The 20,456-nt window shown below is 35.7% G+C and overlaps 1 protein-coding gene across 1 annotated transcript; it reads left to right on the top strand.

The window, feature by feature from the left end:
- The first annotated feature begins 16,414 nt into the window (after nucleotides 1-16,414).
- Nucleotides 16,415-19,302, top strand: LOC144241391 (olfactory receptor 2W3-like). The gene is made up of 2 exons (XM_077775951.1): nucleotides 16,415-17,330; nucleotides 19,271-19,302. Exons 1-2 carry the CDS (start codon nucleotides 16,415-16,417, stop codon nucleotides 19,300-19,302), a joined length of 948 nt encoding a protein of 315 aa, XP_077632077.1.
- Nucleotides 19,303-20,456: the final 1,154 nt, after the last annotated feature.

The raw sequence follows: 20,456 nt of genomic DNA on the forward strand, positions 1-20,456 counted from the left end.
TCTTTGTTTAGGTCACTGAGGTCTATTAGTGCTTATAGGCTGGGGGTGAAAACAGTTTCTCTAGTGTCTGGAGCAAGAAGTTTGCTTCCTCACAAACACACACTCAATCACCCTCCCATGACTCTGGCTTCCATCTGCTCCCCACCTTTCCATTGATTGTGTCTAAGCTGTCTGGCTGACAGGTGGCACCTCCTTCCAGAGTTTCAGCTCAGGCGCAGCTGTGTTTTAAAGCCCCACACTTCAGATAGCCCCATGGTTTGTCTTGGACTGCCTGATCCTCTATAGGAGGTTCTCACTGCACTGTGCCCATACCGGCTTGTCCCAGTAAATGTTTGTGCAACTGCACAGTGGCAGCAGCTCAGAGTTTATGGTAAATCACAACACACAGCAGGTGCCAGGGTTTCCTGGCCTCAGCTGCTGTCTTTGTTCCTGTATACAGATACTGGTGAATAGAGCAGCACTATGTCACCCACCAAGTCTTGCCCATGGAGAGGCCTTATCTCCTTTAACAGATGCACTCCAAGCTGGTAACCGCTTCTCCCCCAGCAACCCAGGAGCTCCTCAGACCACACTGCCAACAACTGTGACTGCATTCTACTTCCTCACTGGAGCAAACTTTCTAAACATTACTCAGTGTTCATCTTAATCATATATTTCACCCATTCCGCTACCCATCTCTCCTCCAGAAAGCTTTAGTTTATTCTCTATATTTAAGAGATTGTTTTTTGTTTCTTTGTCTCTCGTTTTTTCTTTGTTTCCTTTGTTTCTTAAATTCCACATATGAGTAAAATCACATGGTATTTGCCTTTCTCCGACTGATTTATTTCGCTTACCAATACTCTAGCTCCATCCACATGTTGCAAATGGCAACTTCTTGAGGAAACTCCATACTGTTTTCCAAAGTGGCTACACCAATTTACCTTACCACCAATAGTACAGGAGAGTTTGTTTTTCTATATATTCTCTCCAACACTTGTTTTGTCTATTTTTGATTGAAGACATTTTGACAATTGTGAGGTAACATCTCATTGTAGCTTTGACTTTCAATTCCCTGATGATGAGTAATTTTGAGCATCTTCTCATGTATTCAGTGGCCATCCTTATGTCTTCTTTTGAGAGATATATCATTTTGTAATTGAATTACTTGTTTGGAAGGGCTGAGTTGTGTGAGTTTTGTATATATTTTGGATACTAACCCTTTATTGGATAGGCCATATCTTCTCATTTAGTAGGTTTCGTTTCATTATTTCCTTTGCTATGCAGAAGCTTTTCATTTCAATGTAGTATGTAGTTCAAATAGCTCATTTTTGCTTTTATTTTCTTTACCTTAGAAGACATATCAAGAAAAATGTTCAATGGCCAATTTCAGATAAATTACTGCATGTGTTCTTCTTTTAGTTTAGGGTTTTTTTTTTTTTTTGTTTTTTTGTTTTTTTTAATGGTTTCAGGTGTCACATTTAGGTCCTTAGTCCATTTTGAGTGTATTTTTTTGTGTGTGTAAGAAAGTGGTCCAAGTTTAATTTTTTCTCTCCCTCTCTTTTTTTTACATTTATTTATTTTTTAGGGACAGAGTGAAACAGACCACAAGTGGAGGAGGGGCAGAGAGAGAAGGATACACAGAATCTGAAATAGGCTCCAGGCTCTAAGCAAACATGCAGCACAGAGTCCAATGCAGGGCTTGATCCCACGAACCGTGAGATCATGACCTGAGCTGAAGTCAGACATCCAGGTGCTCTGAAAGTGGTCCAGTTTCATTCTTTTGCATGTGACCGACCAGTTGTCCCAGCACCATTTGTTGAAGAGACTGTCTTTTCCCATTGTATATTCATTCATCATTTGTCAAAGATTAATTGACCATAAAATCATGGGTTTGTTTCTATGCTTTCTATACTCTTCCTTTCGTCTACGTGTCTATTTTTGTGCCTTTTTCCAGCTTTTTAGTATATAGTACTTGAAATTTGGAACGGTGATACCTTCATATTTTTTCGTGCCTTTTCACGATGGTTTTTGCTACTTAAGGTTTTTGTCATTCCATAACATTTTTTATTTCTTTGCTCTACATGTGAAAAAATATGTTGATATTTTGATAAGATTTGCATTAAATCTATATATTTCTTTGGGTATTTTACACTATTTGAACTTCTAATCCATGAGCATGGAATATCTTTCTATTTTTTTGTGTCATAAATTTCTTTCATCATAGTTTTATAATTTTCAGACCATAGGTCTCCTCGGTTACGTTAGATCTAGGTATTTTATTAGTATTGGTGCATTTGTAAGTGAGATTGCTTTCTTAATTTCTCTTTCTTTTGCTTCATTATTAGTTAATACAAATGCAGTGTATCTCTGCAAAATGACTTTGTATTGAATTTACTCAACTTATTTATCAGCTCTAGTAGTCTTTTTGGTGGAGTATTTTGGGTTTTATATATTTAGTATCATGCCATCCGCAAATAGTGAGTTTTACTACTTTCTTACCAATTTGAATGCCTTCTATTACTTTTTCTTGTCTGATATCTGTGGCTTGGACGTTCAATATTATGATGAATCAAATTGTTGAGAATGGACATGCTTATCTTGTTCCTGGTTTTACAGGGAAATTTTTCAGTTTTTACTTACGGAGTATGATATTAACTGTGGGTTTTTCATATATGGTCTTCATTATATTGAGGTACGTTTTCTCTTAACCTACTTTGTTGTGGGCTATATCATGAATCGATGTGTCACTGTCAATTGCTATTTCTGCATCTGTTGAAATGGTTGTTGTGGGAGCCCGACAGTGACCACAAGAAAGCGTGGTTAGGGACGCGGGGANGTATCTTCTCTCTCCCATGGGGCTTCTGTAACCATTCCGTCAGAAAACTAGTGGCCACTGCTCAAGTTCCTCGAGCACTCCCATTGTTGTTATTAAGAAAAAATGAGGTAAATCATTTTATCACCTGGATCCTTAAATGCACATGTGCTTCTGTCTGGGGGATTAAATGAAAAGCTGGACGCAGCTATTTCCCTCCCCCAGGGCACACCGAAACGTCGGTTGGCCCTTCAGCAAACTCATAAACCTGTTTTGTGGCCACTTCTGTATCTGTTTTGTCCTCTTTGTCATTGTCATTGTTAGTCTTATCTGTAGAATTCTGTGAGAAGGAATATAGTAACCTCTAGTATATATATAGATGTGAATATGCAATTCGGTCTGGCTTGCCTTCTGGGTTTGATCCTGTGGCTCCACGGGTGGGCACTCTTAAGGTCCCAAAAAGCCTATGGACTCTGACTGTGCCTGTCTGCGATTTTGTGGTAAACGGCATACAGTCTATGGTGGCATCGGAATAGTTTCCAAAGCTGAGACCACTACATCTAAGCATCCCTTANAGAAGTATGGTTGCCTGTAAATTTGACAAGACCTTGGTCGGACTGTTTTGCTGTATCTCATTTGGTGACTGCTATACAAACTTTGCTTCACCGGTCCCGACGCATGCTTGGACTAATCATAGCTTCAGTTCTTGCAGTGGCTGCAGTTACTGCAACNCTGGCTACTTGCCCTTAATTGGTAAAGGAATGCATCTTGTAGATTTCAGTTTGTATCCAGTTACCGGGGTATAAAATAAACCGCAGGAGGGGCTTGCGGAGAATAGTTCCTCCGGCCGGGGTTGTGTCTGTGTCTGTCTTTTGTGTGTGTCTTGTCCTTTGTGTCATTTCGTCTGCAACAGTTGTATGTTTATTCATTTGTCTGCTTGCTTGCTTTTAAATTTAATTTCATTTTAGTTAACATACAATGCGATATGAGTTTCAGGTGTAAAAAAATAGTGATTCAACATATCTATATATTACTTAGTGCTCATCAAAATAGGTGTACTCTTAATCCCCTTCACCTATTTTATTCATCACCCAATCAACTCCCACTCTGGCAACTATCTGTTCGTTCTCTATAGTTAAGAGTCTGATTTTTGGTTTTTCTCTCTCTCTCTCTTTTCTTTTTCCAATTTGTTTTTTTTTTCTTAAATTCCAGAGATGAGTGAAACATGGTATTTTTCTTTCTCTGACTTGCTTATTTCACTTAGCATTATGCTGTGTAGATCCATGCATGTTGTTGCAAATGGCAAGATTTCATTCTTTTTTATGATGGATAATATTGAAATTATGGCATTTTTTTCATCCTTTCTCTTGATATGATGTATCAATCACATTAAATGAATTTCAAATATTGAACTACATTCACATCTACAGAATAAATCCCATTTGATTGTGGTGAATGATTATTTAATTCATTGTTGGATTCAGTTTGCTAATATTATGCTGAGGATTTTTTCACATATGATCATCACAGATATTGACTTATAGTTTCCTTTTTTTTTTTTTTTTGGTAGGATCTTTATTTTGTATCAGGGTAATGCTGACCTCATTAAATCACTTTAGAAGTTTTCCTTCATCTTTTTTTTTTTTTTTTTTTTTTTGGAGTTTGGAATAGTCTGAGAATAGGTATTGACTCCTCTTTAAATAATTGGTAGAATCACTTGCTAAGCCATCAGGTCATGGGGCTTTTTTTGATGGGACTTTTTTGATTACTGAGTCAAGTTAATTGTCGGTAATCTGTCTATCTAAATTTTCTCTTTCTTCCTGCTTTAGTTTTGGTGGGTTATATGATTTTTATGGATTTACTCATTTCTTCTAGTTTGTTCTACTTGTTGGCATATAGTTTTTTATAACATTCTTTTATAATTGCTTGCATTTTTGTGATTTTATTTCTCCTCCCTCATTTCTGATTTTGTTTATTTGAGTTCTCTCACTCTATCTTTTTTTGTTTGTTTATTTGTTTCTGAGTCTGGCTAAATGTTTATCAATTTTGTTGATTTTTTTCAAAGAACCAGCTCCTGGTTTAATTGATCCCTTCTATTGTCTTTTTGTTGTTGTTATTACTATTAACTTTGGGGATTATTTGTTTATTGTTAGTTTCTGTGTGATTTATTTGTTTTTTGTTTCTGCTCTAATTTTTATTATTTTCTTTTCTCTGCTGGCTTTAGGCTTTGTTTGCTGTTCTTTTTGTAGCTCCCTTAGGTGTAAGGCTACATTGTTTCCTTGAGATATTTCTTGCTTCTTTGTATCTTGTTACCATCTTTGTTATGAAGCTTTTTTTTCAGATGTAAGTGTTGCTACCTCAGCTTTCTTTTCACATTCATTTGTAAGATAAGTGTTTCTTCTTCATCCTTTCACTTCCAATCTGCATGTGTCTTTAGGTTTGAAATAAGTGTCTTTTAGGCAGCATATAGATAAGTCTTGCTTCCTTTAAATCCATTCCATCATCTTCTTTTGTTTGGAATGATTAGTCCATTTACCTTCAAAGTAATCATTGCTAGATGTGTACTTATTGATATTTTGTTGTTGTTTTCTAGTTTTTGTAGTTCTTTGATCTTTTCTTTCTCTCTTCTCTCATAGTTTGCTGACTTTCTTTAGTGATATACTTGGATTCCTTTTTTTTTTTTTTGGTTTTATCTATTTGGTTTATCTATCACTAATTTTTTATTTGTTGTTACCATTAGATTTGCATATGACATCTGCATTAGAAGTCTATATCAAGTTGATGGTCACTTAAGAATGAGCCCATCCTTGGAGCGCCTAGGTGGCTCAGTTGGTTAAGCATCCAACATTGGCTTAGGTCATGATCTCACAGTTAGTGGATTTGAGTCCCACATTGGGTTCTGTGATGGCAGCTCAGAGCCTGGAGCCTTTTTCAGATTCTGTGTTTCCCTTTCTCTCTGCCCCTCTCCCGCTCATGCTCTGTCTCAAAAATAAATAAACTATTAAAATTTTTTTTAAAAAGAATGAAGCCCATTCTTTATCCCTCTCCCTTATACATTTTATGTATATGATGTCATACTTTGTATCTTTTTACTTTGTCGATTCTTTGTCTGATTTTTTATAAATATAACTGATTTTACTTCTTTTTTGCTTTCACCTCTATATTGATCTTACCAGTGATTAATTTACTATTCTTATTGTTTACACATAGCTGTAATTGTTGTTGTTGCTTTATATTTTACTCCTGACTGTAACTTGTCTTTTCAGCTCAAATAATTCTCTTTAACACTAATTCTTGTAAAGCTTGATTAATGGTGATGAGTTTTTTAAAACTTATCTTTGTTGAGGAAACTCTAATCTCTCCTTCTATTCTGAATGATAGCCTGCTAACAGTCTTTGCTGCACTTTTTTTTTTTTCCCCATTTCAGGACATTGAATATATCATGCCTTTCCTGTCTGCCCCACTGATTTTCTGATAAATTATCAGTTGATAGCTTTATGGTGTTTCCTATGTATATGACCATATTAGTTTTTTTCATGCTTTTCAACAATCTGTATTACTACTTGTTGCTATTTTAATTATTATGTCTCTTGTCGTGGAGATTTTTGATTTGATTTCTCTGACGGGTCACTGTGTCATCTGTATCTGGATGTCTATTTCTTCCCCAGATTAGGAAAAAAATTTTACTATTATTTGTTCAAATACATATTCTGCTCCCTTTTCTCTGTCTTCTCCCTCTGAGATTCCTATAATGGAATATTATTAACCTTGATGATGTTGCTAAGTTCCCTTTACCTATTCTCTATTTTCTATTATCATTAGTAGCAGTAGTAGTAGTAGTAATTTTGTTGTTCAACTTGACTGTTTTCAATTACTGTGTGTTACATTTCACTGATCTGTTATTTTGCTCCCTCTGGCCTATTATTTTTTAATGTTTTAAAATTTATTTCTGAGAGAGAGAGACAGCGTGAACAGGGGAGGGTCAGAGAGAGAGGGAGACACAGAATCTGAAACAGTCTCCATGAGCTGGCTGTCAGCACAGAGCCTGACGCAGGGCTCGAACCCAAGAACCGAGAGATCATGAGTCGGAAGTCGGATGCTTAACCGACTGAGCCACCCAGGAGACCCAATCTAGCCTATTATTGATTCCCTCTACTGTAGTTGTAATTTCAGTTATGGATTTTTCATCTCTGATTGATTTTTTATATTCTTTCTTTGTTGAACAGCTTGTTGAGATCCTTCACTCTTTCCTCAGTATCTTTATGACCATTACTTTGAGTTCTCTATCAGATATATTGCTTATCTTTGTTTTATTTATTGTTGAAAAATATTTTATTCTGTTCTTTTATATTATTGTCTGTCTCTTCATTTTGTCTAACTCTGTATTTGTTTCTATGTATAAAGAAAGTCAGCTGTGTCTCTTGATCTTGAAAGTAGTGGCCTTATGAATAAAAAGTCCTAAATGCCCTCTTACGTTCACCAGAGGCAGGTGCACAAGGAATGTCTCCCATGTGTTGTATGTTACCTACTGTTGTGACATGTTTTTCTTCAGTCCAGTCTGCTGCAATGGTCCTCTTTCCATGGTGTGGACAGATTTTGGTCCCTGTGTTCTTAAGATGTGAGTCTTAGTCTACCTTGGACTTGCGTTTGCTCAGACCAGATGTCTGCATTCAGTCAGTCTTCCAGAACTTTGGTAATACTTACCTGCAGTCTTTCTTCCCTGCATTATCTCCTGAGAGACTTTCACTGGTGGGCAGAGCTGGCGGTGAAACAAATTGTCTTTTCCCCTATCTGTTAGGGTTATAGTGACCTGACCTACAGGGTTCTCTATTTTTGATGGCCCCATGATGATTTAGTTGTGAGTGGGGCTGGCAGTTAGATCAAATGTCTTACCTACTCCACTGCGGGAGCAAGAGTTGAGCAGATGTGTGTGGTTATCTTCCCTTACAACCAGGGAAGGGATCACTTTGGATTGCTGCTAGATGGTGTCAGGGCTGTTTGCAGACTGAGAGGAATCAGGTTCCACTTTGGATAGATGCCTGCTGAGTGGAGTGCGTTGAATGGGGCAAATCCATAGGATAGAATGGGTGCATGGTGTTAACAAGACATGTATAAGTCCCTGCCAGCCGTGGTGAAGAATGAGGTCTGGCTAGAGCAGCACTGGAAAGCCTGTACTGAGTGGGACAAGTTAGAAGGGGCAAATCCACAGGAGATGATGGGAGCAGGGTGTGGACTGTTAGCAAGGTATATTGAAAGCGCCGGTTCACACAGTTGTTAAGGTGTGTGATTTATTTGGTTCCCACCCAACCGGGTCTCCTCCTTTTGTACCATTTTCCATGTGGCCTCCTCTCCAGGATTAGTTGTGAGGAATCTGTCTGCTAGTATTTTGGTTTCTTTCTAGGTTAATTGCACCAGTATGGCTATTATCTAGGTGTATTTGTGGGACAAGTTGAGATTAGGATCCTCCCCCTCTGCAATTTTCCCAGGCTGATATTTTGAGATACTATTGGGAAGGTCAAAATCTTAGGAGAAAGTTCATAAATAAAACAAATATTTCCATACAGAGCTAAATATATATTTGAGTATATTAACTAAAAATGAAAGGGAAGATACCAATGAATAAATTCACATATGGTTTCACTAAGAGGAAAAAATAGAAATTTTTAAGCCTTAGAAACTGGGGCTTCTGTCCTTAGGCTAATTAAGGCTTGAAAACTCATATTCTGGATAATATAAAATATGTCATTAGGTCTATAGATAGTTTATTAGATCAACTCTTATTAATACAATTCACTGAGAGTGTTCAGGTAAGGTCAGTGAAGAATGGCTTACCAGATTACTGGAAGTCCATGGTCCTTTATTTGTTTGAGCTGGTTATACCAGCTTATTAAAACATAATAGCCAGGTNAAAAAGGAAAGTTTATATTTCTAAGATATATATATATATATTTAGATATATATAGATATATATATCTATATATATATTTAAAAGTCAGCTGATTAGGAATATTAAGGTTGAATTAAATCAATCTTAATTACATATGGAAAATCACTTTTGATATAATCTAAGCGTGAAGAAAATAACCAGTCATTATCACCAAAGGAAATAATATTAGGACATGGGTTATTAGGGTTATCTCAGAATTCTGACTACCATACTAAATCAGACACTGCAACACATAGCACTGATATACTTTGTATTGTTTATTACTGACCCTCAGTTCCAGTATGGTCCCCAAAGTTAATTTTGTTGCCTTGTGTTTATTTTTATGCTAACATAAAATTTGGATGGTTTAAAATGCTTTTGTTTTCATGGTTTCACTTTTGGATAATGCATGAAGTGACTCAGATTTACATGGCTCAGAGGATCATATTAAAACCCAAGCTTTCTTTTCTTTTCTTTTTTATTGTTGTTGTTCAATATTTTTAAAATTTAAATTCAATAACCACTGTGAAGTACTCACTTGAGCTAAATCCAACCCATAAATTTAAGTTAGTTAACATATAGTGTAGAACTGGTTTCAGGAGCAGAATTTAGTGATACATCACTTATATTTAATACCCAGAGCTCATCCCAACAAGTGCCCTCCTTAATGCTCATCACTCCTTTAGCCCAGCCCCTTCCACTTCCTCTCCAGTAATCCTGAGTTTGTTCTCTATAGTTAAGACTCTCTTGAATTCTGAGAATAAACTGAAGGATGATGGGGGGGAAGTAGGGGAAAGGGAAATGGGGGTGATGGGCATGGAGGAGGGCATTTGTTGGGATGAGTACTGGGTGTTATATGGAAACCAACTTGACAGTAAACTATGAAAGAAAAAAATTCTGGTTTATTTCCCTCTGTTTTTTATCTCTTTTTTCCTTCCCTTCCCCTATTTCATCTATTTTGTTTATTAAATTCCACATATGAGTGAAATCATATCTTTCTTTCCCTGACTGACTTAGTTCACTTAGATATGTTCTGCTTCCACCCATATCATTGCAAATGGCAAGCATTCATTATTTTTGATCACCAAGTAATAGTCCATTGTATATATATGACCACCTCTTCTCTATCCACTCATCAGTCAATGGACATTTGGGCTCTTTCCATAATTTGGCCATAATTGTTTCCATAATTGTTGATAATGTTTCTATAAACATTGCAGTGCATGTACCCCTTTGAGTCAGCATTTTTGTATCCTTTGGGTTAATACCCAGTGTGGTAATGTTGGATCATACGGTACTTTATTTTTAAATTTTGAGGAAGCTCTATATTGTTTTCCAGAGTGGTTGTACCAGTTTGCATTCCCACCAATAGTGCAAAAGTGTTTTCCTTTTTCCATTTCCTTGCAACATCTGTTGTATACTGAGTTGTTAATTTTCGCCATTCTGAAAAGTGTGAGGTGATATCCCATTGTGGTTTTGATTTGTGTTTCCCTGGTGATGAGTGATATTGTGCATCTTTTCATGTGTCTCTTGGCCATTGGATATCTTCTTTGGAAAGAATTGTTTATGTTTCTTGCCCATTTATTCACTGGATTGTTTTGAAAAGCCAAAGATTTCCTTTAGAGATTTTGAACAGGAAGGCATAGCATTTACAGCTACAGACAGATGACCAAATTGACAATAGAAATGCCTATATTATCATCATCCTGAATTGGGTATTCAATTTATTCCCATTTGTTTGATAATACTTACAGTCATATTCCTAACCCCTAAAGAAGACACTATCCTATCCATAAAAGTTGAACAGCTGAAGATAATAAAGTCAGAGACCATAGTATTTTTTTTTTACAGAACCAAGTAATTTAAAATTTCTCAGAGTAAAATGAGTATTCCCAATTGATACTTATATTGGCTACCTTTTAACAAGGTTTGTGCTCTTTAGAACTTTATTTGGGTGGCTCATTCATATAATGAACAGAGAAATATCATTAGATATTGAGGAGATTCATTTTCAAAAGAAATATAAACCCAAATAAACAAAACAATGAAACTTGGAAGAAACATACACAGGGTAAGAAGAATAATTAATCTTAGAGAAATTAATTTTAGGATACATGAAAGAAGATATAAAGTGAAATAAAAGGACATACAAAAATAGTAATCCATAAAACCACAATATATTCCTGCTAGTTAAAAATGTGGTGATTAATTTTAAAAATCAACAGAAGGGTTAAAAGATCAAATTGAAGAAATATTCAGTAAGGTAGAATAAAAACATAAAAGAATAAAAGTAAGACATAAAAGAGAAATTTATATAGGAGACCCAACATGTGTAAAAGCAGTTTTATAATTGGAAAACAAAGGAAATAGAGGAAAGACATAATCAATGAAATAAATCAAAAACATTTCCCAGAGCTAAAAGTCATGTATGGTCACATTAAGGGGCTTCCTGAGACCCTTGAGGTAAGTAGATGAAAATTTGTGCTATTTGGTATGCTCAAAACACATAATAGATTCACAAGCCTCTCTAAAAAGAAAAATGTGTTAGGAACCATAATGACTTTCAACTTCTTAATAACAAACTGAAAGACAATTGTGCAAATTTTAAAATAGAATAATACAGCTAGCCAATATTTCATTCATGCTCATCACCCATTCACCCATCCCACACACACCTCCCCTCCACCAACCTTCAGGTTTTTCTATTTAAGAGTCTTTTATGGTTTGTCTCCCTCCCTGTTTTTATGTTATTTTATATTTTCCTTCCTTTCCTGTATGTTCATAATCCCCTCTGCCCAAATTCCACATATGAGTGAAATCATATGGTATTTGTCTTTCTCTAATACACTATCCACTTCGTTGCAAAAAGATTTCCTTATTTTTCATGGCTGAGTTATATATCACTCCATAATTTATCTATTGTTGTTTGTGCTAGTTCAAATTTATTCAGTGAGATTTTATAATTAAAGCATTAGTGCATGGGTGTTGACTCTCCATTTTCAAATCCAGAAGAAGTTAAACTCCATAATTCATAATCTTTACTACGTATATGAAAATAGACTGCTGTGTCATTTACCGTGCTGCTCCATGGAAGAGCTCCAGATGCCATTTGAGCCTTCATTCTCCTGGTTCTGTGGGAAAAGGTAAGAGAAATGAGACATTGCTGTGCTGTAACTTCTAATATCAAGATAACTATGTTTTGCTTGTCTGTGATAGTAAATTTCTGCTTGAAGAAGAGAGAACTAAATGGTTTATCAGGTTTGCAGAAATTATAAATTAATTTTTGGCTACAAGGAAGTTATAAGGACATTTCTAATCATGACAAAACAAAACAGTAGAAAACAAAGTTCAGGTTTCCTCATTTTCTGTCATAGGCAGATGAAAATATATTTATACATTTTTGGTATAACTTTATATATTTTATATTTGTTATAATATATATATATGTTATATACAATATGTCATATATTTGTTATAGTCATACCAAAGCACAGAAATATGATTTATTTCCCCCTTGTGACTTCTGTTTCTGAACCTTCCAATTTATACACTAATGATTCTTGGGAATTTGAAGTCTCCTGAGGTATCAAAATCCCTATTATTCTAGATCTTCTCTGCACTGTTTACCAGGCTTTTCTCCAGAGTAATGATTCTTCTCATGTCATTTCCATAGAAACATTTCTGTAGGGCAGTTTAGATCCTTTGAAGTTACATAGGAAAGACAAACCTCAGGAGGTATTCCCTTTATCACTCTCTCTCATGGATTGCTCTTATGGTCTATGACATTGAATAGAGTCACCCACAACCCACCAGCTTTAAGCTCGACCTCTTCTGGGGACAAGATCAAGAAGAGAAATGGCAGCTAGAAATCACAAACCAGAGTAATTTCCTGGAGTTAAACCATCTATAAACAGATAATTTTAACTTCTTTGATTCTACACTTGGCAACATGCCACCAAAAATAGTGAGTAAGGGTCTGTATATTGCATTTCTTCTGACACTTTTTTTCACTTCTCAGATTGTCCATTAGTTTGCTAATTAACAATATTCTTTGGAATCCTTCAGAAGCTGCAAATACACACACAAAAAAATAGAGAAGTATTAACTTGGTTCTTAGAGAAGTCAATTTAATGATGCCAGAACATATTTGGAAATTAGCACGACACATATCAGCCAATTTGAATAGATGCAAAATTATATACAATTGTTCAATTATAATTTATTTCTATTGGAATTATTTAATAAAATACCTTACATAAAATAAACATTGAATGATACTTCAAATAAAATAACAGGTAGGCATATGCAAACTCATAGAAAATAGAATGAGTAAAACATAGCCATGTCAGTGACCCATAGAGTAAAGAAGATATTCTTAAAGTTTATTTATTCACTTTTGAGAAAGAGATAGAGCGGGGTGGAGACAGAGCAGAGAGAGAGCGAATCCCAAGCAGATCTCACCAACCTTGAGCCAAAATTAAGAGTCAGATACTAACCAACTGAGCTACTCAGGCGCACTCAATAAAAAGTTTTAACTGTAGTAAGTTAATCAAAGAAAATGACCTGAAGAAATAGTATGAATTAAACTTGAAATTAACTGATACTCAAAAGTATGGAGAAAAAGTATAAAGGCATTTCTAGGTGACAGAAAATGTGAGGGAAAAACAACAAGAACAAAACAAGGCAGATAATAGAAAGTCATTTTATCATTTAATTTAAGACCAAGGCAATATACAGTATTTGGTTATAATATAAAAGCTGGATGTGGGAAAGACAAAAATTGAGGTGCTAATAATAGAAAACTAGAGTAATACGAATGTACAATCAAAATATTTTATTGATATGATGGGTAACCAGGCACCAGGAACCCACTTCTGTCACTGCCAACCAAGCTAATTATGTTCCATAGACAACAATGAAATACAGCGTTTCTATAGTATGTGCATAAAGATAACTGTGGCACTCACAATGTAGTCCAAATAACTAAGTTTCCTGGCACAAAAAGATTATATTTTATAATATAAAATTTTAGCAATATTTTATATTTTATAATAAATATAATATAATATAACTTAATGTATATATACATCTATTTATATGCACATTTATGTATATATACATATATTTATATATATACATATATGTATATGTATGCATGTGTACATATATGCTTACATATGTATATGTAATATATAACTGCATATAATAAATAGATGTGTAACTATGTATATGATTTTATAAATATATAAATGGAAGATTCACAGAGGACTACTGAGTCTCAAAAATAGTATGTGATGAAATTGTCCAGTAGTGATACACCAGATAAGGAAATTATATGTGGACATAAAAAACATACATGCCATGGAGTTTGGTCAATATTTAACTCCAGTGTAGTAACTGGGGTACAGGAGATACCTAGGATACTAGTAACTAATTAAGTTTCAAAATAAGCTAAGGCAAATTGTACGGCTTTTGAAAACCAAGCTTGATTTGTAGAGTATTCAATATATAAGTAAAAAAATATTTTAACATTTTGGGAAGAGGGGGATAATTCTGAAGAGTGACTAAAGACCACCAACAAAGTTAAGGAAAATTTAAGAGGAAGAATTGAAGGTGGAAAGGAAGAGAGGAGGAAGAGGTCAATGAACATAAAACCAAAGCCAGGGTTAAATGCATGAGTAGACAGTCAACAATTACACACATTGTGATTAAACAGAGAATTAGGTGATATTCTTCAATACTAATTATTAGCCCTATTCTGTCATTCTTCTAAAGTTTTATTCCTTGGACACCAAAAGATTTTATGTCCTCAAAATAAATAAAATAAATTTTATTTATTTATTTATTTATTTATTTATTTATTTAAGTTATAGCATGAATGGGAAAGAGAGGCAGATGGAGAGAGAAAGAGTCTTAAGCTGGCTTCACTCTCAGCACGGGATCCTATGCTGGGCTTGATCCGGCAACCCTGGGTCATGACCTGCACAAAAATCAAAAGACAAATGCTCAACTGGCTGAACCACCCAGGCACACCTATTTGTTTGTTTGTTAATTTACTTTTCATTTTCTTCAAGTACTTTCTTGTTAAATATTAGTAATATGGAGTTTAAAACTATTTTATATAAAAATTTGTGATTCAGATTTTTTAAAATGATGATTCAAAGAAAATCACTTTAACCTGTATGACATTTAATGACAGTGTTTTAGTTACCTGGGGTCTGATCTATTACCACTTTGGTAAATGGTCAAGTCTTAGGAAAAAGGGGTTTGTAGCCAAATGGCACAAACAATAGGAAACCTGAAAGAAAAAATACAAAAGATTGCTGCCGTGTGGAGAAAATTAACAGTGATAATAAAGAAAAGAGGCACAAAAGAGCAATTCCCCCACTTTTGTCAAAGACTTAATCCTTCATTTCACTCTGATTTACAAAACAACAATAACAACTAAACAACGATAAAAACAACAAATAAGGAGGGCACATTTGAATATTTTGCTTAGCTTGTCCCGAATTTGTATAATGAAATTTTATCTAACTTTTCCCAAATTCTAAAAACCAGGGTTTAAAAGATCTGCTAGAACCATTGGAAATTTTTTAAACTGTTGCAGAAACTAATTAATATGTGAATCAAAGAAAATGACCTGCAGTAATAGTGTGAATTAAACTTGAAATTAACTGATACACAAATATATGGATAGAAAGTAGAAAGACGTTCTAAGGTGACAGAAAATGTGAGGGAATGAGAATACAAGGCAAATACCAGTGACTGGAGTTGCAGGATGCACTTGACTATAAACGTTTACGTCTTCAGCAACACTGGATTTGGAATGGAGAGTGGGGGTAATTCAAGATAGGTAAATACACAAGGCACTATATTACCATGTGAAAAGTATGGTATATGGGCATGACTAGGTTAGATATTCAATTTCTAAAAGATTGATTATAGAGGAAAACTAATATGATCTGTGGTAATATTGAGTAGGTCAATGAATTTATATCTGGTCCTGGTAATTAAAGATCATAAGAACCTGAGAATCCAAAATATGCTGTTTCAAACCTGAGATCTTGGGGATATATATTTGGGAAAAGGTGAACTTTCACAAGAATTAATAATCGCCAATAGTTAACCACTGACAAGCAACTTCAGGAATATTCAGAAAATGTATTCACAGAAAATGAGAGAAAATGAATTTCTCTTAGGATGATATCACAACTTTCCACAGTGCAAATGGACATGACTTGCTTTTCACATATAGCTTGTTCAGGATATTTTAGAACTAGAGGAAGAATACACAAATTTTCTATTTTAAAAAGCCTATTTCATTAAAGTTTTGTAAGATATTTACATATTCTAAAGATATTGTCCATTTTTAGGAAAATATCTCTAGTATATGTCAGTTTACTGCTTATTCTTTTTCTAATTAATAATACCTATTTGTTAATTTTCACAAAAAATCATACTCTTTGAAATGGTGGTCAGGTTTTGTGTTTTGTTTTGAGTAGATTTCAGATGAGACATTATAAAATTTTCTATCCTATCCAGCTGTTTCTATTCTTTTAGGTTTTAAGCTATGCACACAGTTATACACACAAGTTTTTATTAGAAGTTTCAAAGAGTGTGGCATAGAGTGGCTAGTGGCTGTGAATTACTTTTTTTTTTTTTTCCCCAATTTCCCATTCTCCTAAGGTAAGGTAGAGATGGATGGGACCAATGACAGCACCCAAGGAAATTTCATCCTTTTGGGGTTTTCTGACCGTCCCCAACTGGAGAGGATCCTCTTTGTGGTCCTCTTGATTGCGTATCTCCTGACTCTTGTGGGCAACACCACCATCATCCTGGTGTCCCGGCTGGACCCCCACCTCCACACTCCTATGTACTTCTTCCTCACCCACTTATCCTTCCTGGACCTCAGTTTCACCACCAGCTCCATCCCTCAGCTGCTCTATAACCTGAACGGACGTGACAAGACCATCAGCTACACAGGCTGTGCCATCCAGCTCTTCCTATTTCTGGGTCTGGGTGGTGTGGAGTGCTTGCTCCTGGCCGTCATGGCATATGATCGGTTTGTTGCAGTCTGCAAGCCCCTGCACTACCTGGTGATCATGAATCCACGTCTCTGCATGGGCTTAGTGTCCCTTGCTTGGGGCTGTGGTGTGGCCAACTCTTTGATTATGTCTCCAATGACTCTGTGGCTACCCCGCTGCGGATATTGCAAAGTAGACCACTTCCTATGTGAGATGCCTGCCCTGATCCGGATGGCCTGTGTCAATACAGCTGCCATTGAAGGCATTGCCTTTATTCTGGCAGTGGGCATTGTGCTGTCACCTCTGGTATTTATCCTGATCTCTTATGGCTACATCGTCAGGGCTGTATTAAGCATCCAATCATCCTCAGGGAGGCACAAAGTCTTCAACACCTGTGGGTCCCATCTCACAGTGGTCTCCCTTTTCTATGGAAACATCATCTACATGTACATGCAACCAGGAACCAGCTCTTCCAAGGACCAGGGAAAGTTTCTCACTCTTTTCTACAACATTGTCACACCACTCCTGAACCCCATGATCTACACCCTCAGAAACAAAGAGGTAAAGGGGGCACTGAGAAGATCGGTTTTGGGAAATCTGTGTTTAAGGAAGAAATTACAATAAAACACAATTAGAGCAATTCTGTCTCGTGTTAAAATCCTACAACATGTTTATCTTGCATGACTACCATCTGTCAGAGTTTGGGAATATTTCATCTCAAAGCTTATGATCCAACTTTAGTTTTCTTTTATGCAAGCCATGCAGGAGTACATAAATTATAATATTCAAAAATGGTTATTCTCAAAGGAATTTCTCTTGACCATTGCTGATGCACAAATATCTAGGTGGTTCACATACTATGCTAAAAAGCCAGGGACAGTGAACAGAGCCATGTTTTCTAGTCAGTCTAGAAAGGAAAGAAAGAAAATAGAAATGAAATTTTTTACCCAGACTTTCTGAAATGTTTAACCATTAGAGCATATTGAATATTTTATTCTGATCATTCACCTTTACAAATTTTGATAAGATCTGTCAACAGATGGACAGAGAATTTATTTTTCATTACCATTGTCCTACAACAAAAACAACAAAACACTCTTGTTAATTACAATGTGGCTATTATTCCTTCTTGTCTATTTATTCACTCAATAGCAATTATTGAATGGCTTTTGTGTTGCAGGCACTGTTCGAGGTTCTGGGATTAAAGTTCTGATCAAGACTGACAAGATCCCTTGGGGTCCTTTGACGGCTAGGTCAGTTAAGCATTTGTATCTTGATTTTGGCTCAGGTCGTGATCTCACAGTTGGTTTGTGAGATCAAGTCCTCTTGTTGGACTCTGCACTGACAATGTGGAACATGCTTGGGAATTTCTCTGTCCCTTATACAATCTCTTTATATTCTCTGTCCTCTTTACACAATCTCTTTCTCTTTCTGTCTCTCAAAATAATAAATAAATAAAAAGCATTTAAAAAACTGACACAGTCCCTGATTTTGTGAAATTTAACTATTAATATGTATGCTGTTGACAATAAATGACAAAGAACAAAGCTATCATTGAGTGATAAATGTAAATAAAATTAAAAATATGTATGTATATATTTTTGATATATATATTGATATCTATATCATGGGAAGTAACCATGAAGTTGAAAAAGGTGGAATGTTCTGGAATATTGAAATAATATTTTGCTTGAGCCCAGAAGTTGAAAAAGATGACCTGTCACAATCATTCCAGAAGAAGGGATATTAAATTTAAATTTCCCATGTAAGAGGAGATTTGGCATGCTTTGAGTCAGAAAAATGGCCATTGTGCATGGAGTGTGGTTCTAGAGATATAATAGTAGAGATAGAATCAAAGAGGTAGACAAGGCCAGAGCAGGGAGAATTGTACAGGCAATGTTACAGAGTAGGAAGTTCAATGGCATCACAGAAAGTTGTTGAGAAAGTAAATAATATGATTTTCAATTTCACAGGCCCACTTCTCTTGTGCAGAGCATGGAGGTTTGGGAACAAATATGAAACGAAAAAAGACTACAGCAGTTAATGAGGCAACAGTGGGTAATTATTTGCAATAAACAGTATCAGTGGAAAGATAATCAGAGATGTATTTCAGAGATCAAGCCAAGAGTATTTTCTTTCTTTTTTTTTTTTAATGTTTTATTTATTTCTGAGAGAGAGAGAGAGAGCGAGAGAGAGAGAGCAGGGGAGGGCCAGAGAGTGGGAGTTACAGAATCTGAAGCAGGCTCCAGGCTCTGAGCTAGCTGTCAGCACAGAGCCTGACTCAGGTCTCGAACCCATGAACTGTGAGATCATGACCGGAGCCGAAGTCGGACACTTAACCGACTGAGCTACCCAGGCGCCCCAAGCCAAGTGTATTTTCTAATGGAACTTGTAGAGTAAGGAGTGATTAGGAATTAAGAGTGATGTAATTTGCAATTTGTAATTTTAACAAGTAGGTGTTGATTGGAATAGGATTTGCTGCAGTAGGCTTCAGCAGGTCCAGGGATCCCTGAAGGATGGACACTGTCGGTGAGAGACGGTGGACTGAAAGAGCCACGTGATTCTTTCTGGTCACCAGCCAGGCATCTCTGCTCTGACTGAGACTCAATTTTATTTTATAATTAAGTGCTTGGGGGACAGCACAGAAGTGTTTGCCTTAGACAATGATTTCTGATTATAAATTCTTTGATATGTAAAAATTTCCCAGAACATAGATTTGTAGAAGGGTCATGCATAACCTTTATCAAAAGTGATTGAGGTAGGTGATTTAGATGCTTATATGGGGAAGGAATGTATCTTTAGCATTCAAATACAAGCAAGACAATGTTTTTAGCATAGCAAAAGCAAAAGTTAGTTCTTTGTGAGCAGAGGTCAATAACCTGTTTGCTTCAGGGGAAGTATTAAGAAACACTGTTTTTTCAGGAAGCACAATGTTTGCTCCCATAATCACAAAAGTTCTTACAATTTCTGTCATCATCTGACAGTAAGAGATCTTGCAAACTTGCCTTAACCTCACAAGGAGTTTTCTCAACTAGTGAGCTCAGAATGGCTCCCAACAGGGAGTGACTGAAGTAAAAGCAGATATGCAGTCGCGTAGGGATCCAAATGTTCTCTTTTAGACAAATTATATTTGAAATAAAGAATAAATAGTCAAACAAAGAGATTAATGTGGTGGCTATGCAAAAGGTCAAGAGCTTAGGTTAGAGAGGCAGGGTTGGCAATTTTAATTGGAATTCTACAGTATAAAGATGTTATTTAAATGCATCAGATTTTACTGTCCATTTATGGAGTAGAAATAGATAAGATAGATAGAAGATAAAAGATAGACAGATAGAAGATAAAAGAAATAGAAAATAAAAGAATAGAAGATAAAAGAAATAAAGAAAGAGACTAGAGCTAATTTCTAGAATGAATTAATGTTTCCAGCATCAGGGTGGCTCGCTTGGTTGAGCAATCAACTCTTGGTTTCGGCTGAGGTCATGATCTCACAGTTGTATGAGTTGTATGCACCCCCTGTGCAGAGCTTGCTTGGGATTCTCTCTCTCCCTTTCTCTGTGCTCCTCCCCCACTCACTCACACTCTCTCAAAGTAAATAAATTAATTAAAAAAATAAAATGAGTTAATGTTTAGAAATCAGAGGAAAAGGGACCAACAATGCACTGAAATTGGACAGTGTGGTAAATTGTTTGCAAATATGACTATTACCAGTTCCTTT

This window comes from Crocuta crocuta, unplaced genomic scaffold, assembly GCF_008692635.1.
Source record: "Crocuta crocuta isolate KB4526 unplaced genomic scaffold, BGI_CrCroc_1.0 scaffold520, whole genome shotgun sequence".
Classification (NCBI taxonomy): Eukaryota; Metazoa; Chordata; class Mammalia; order Carnivora; family Hyaenidae; genus Crocuta; species Crocuta crocuta.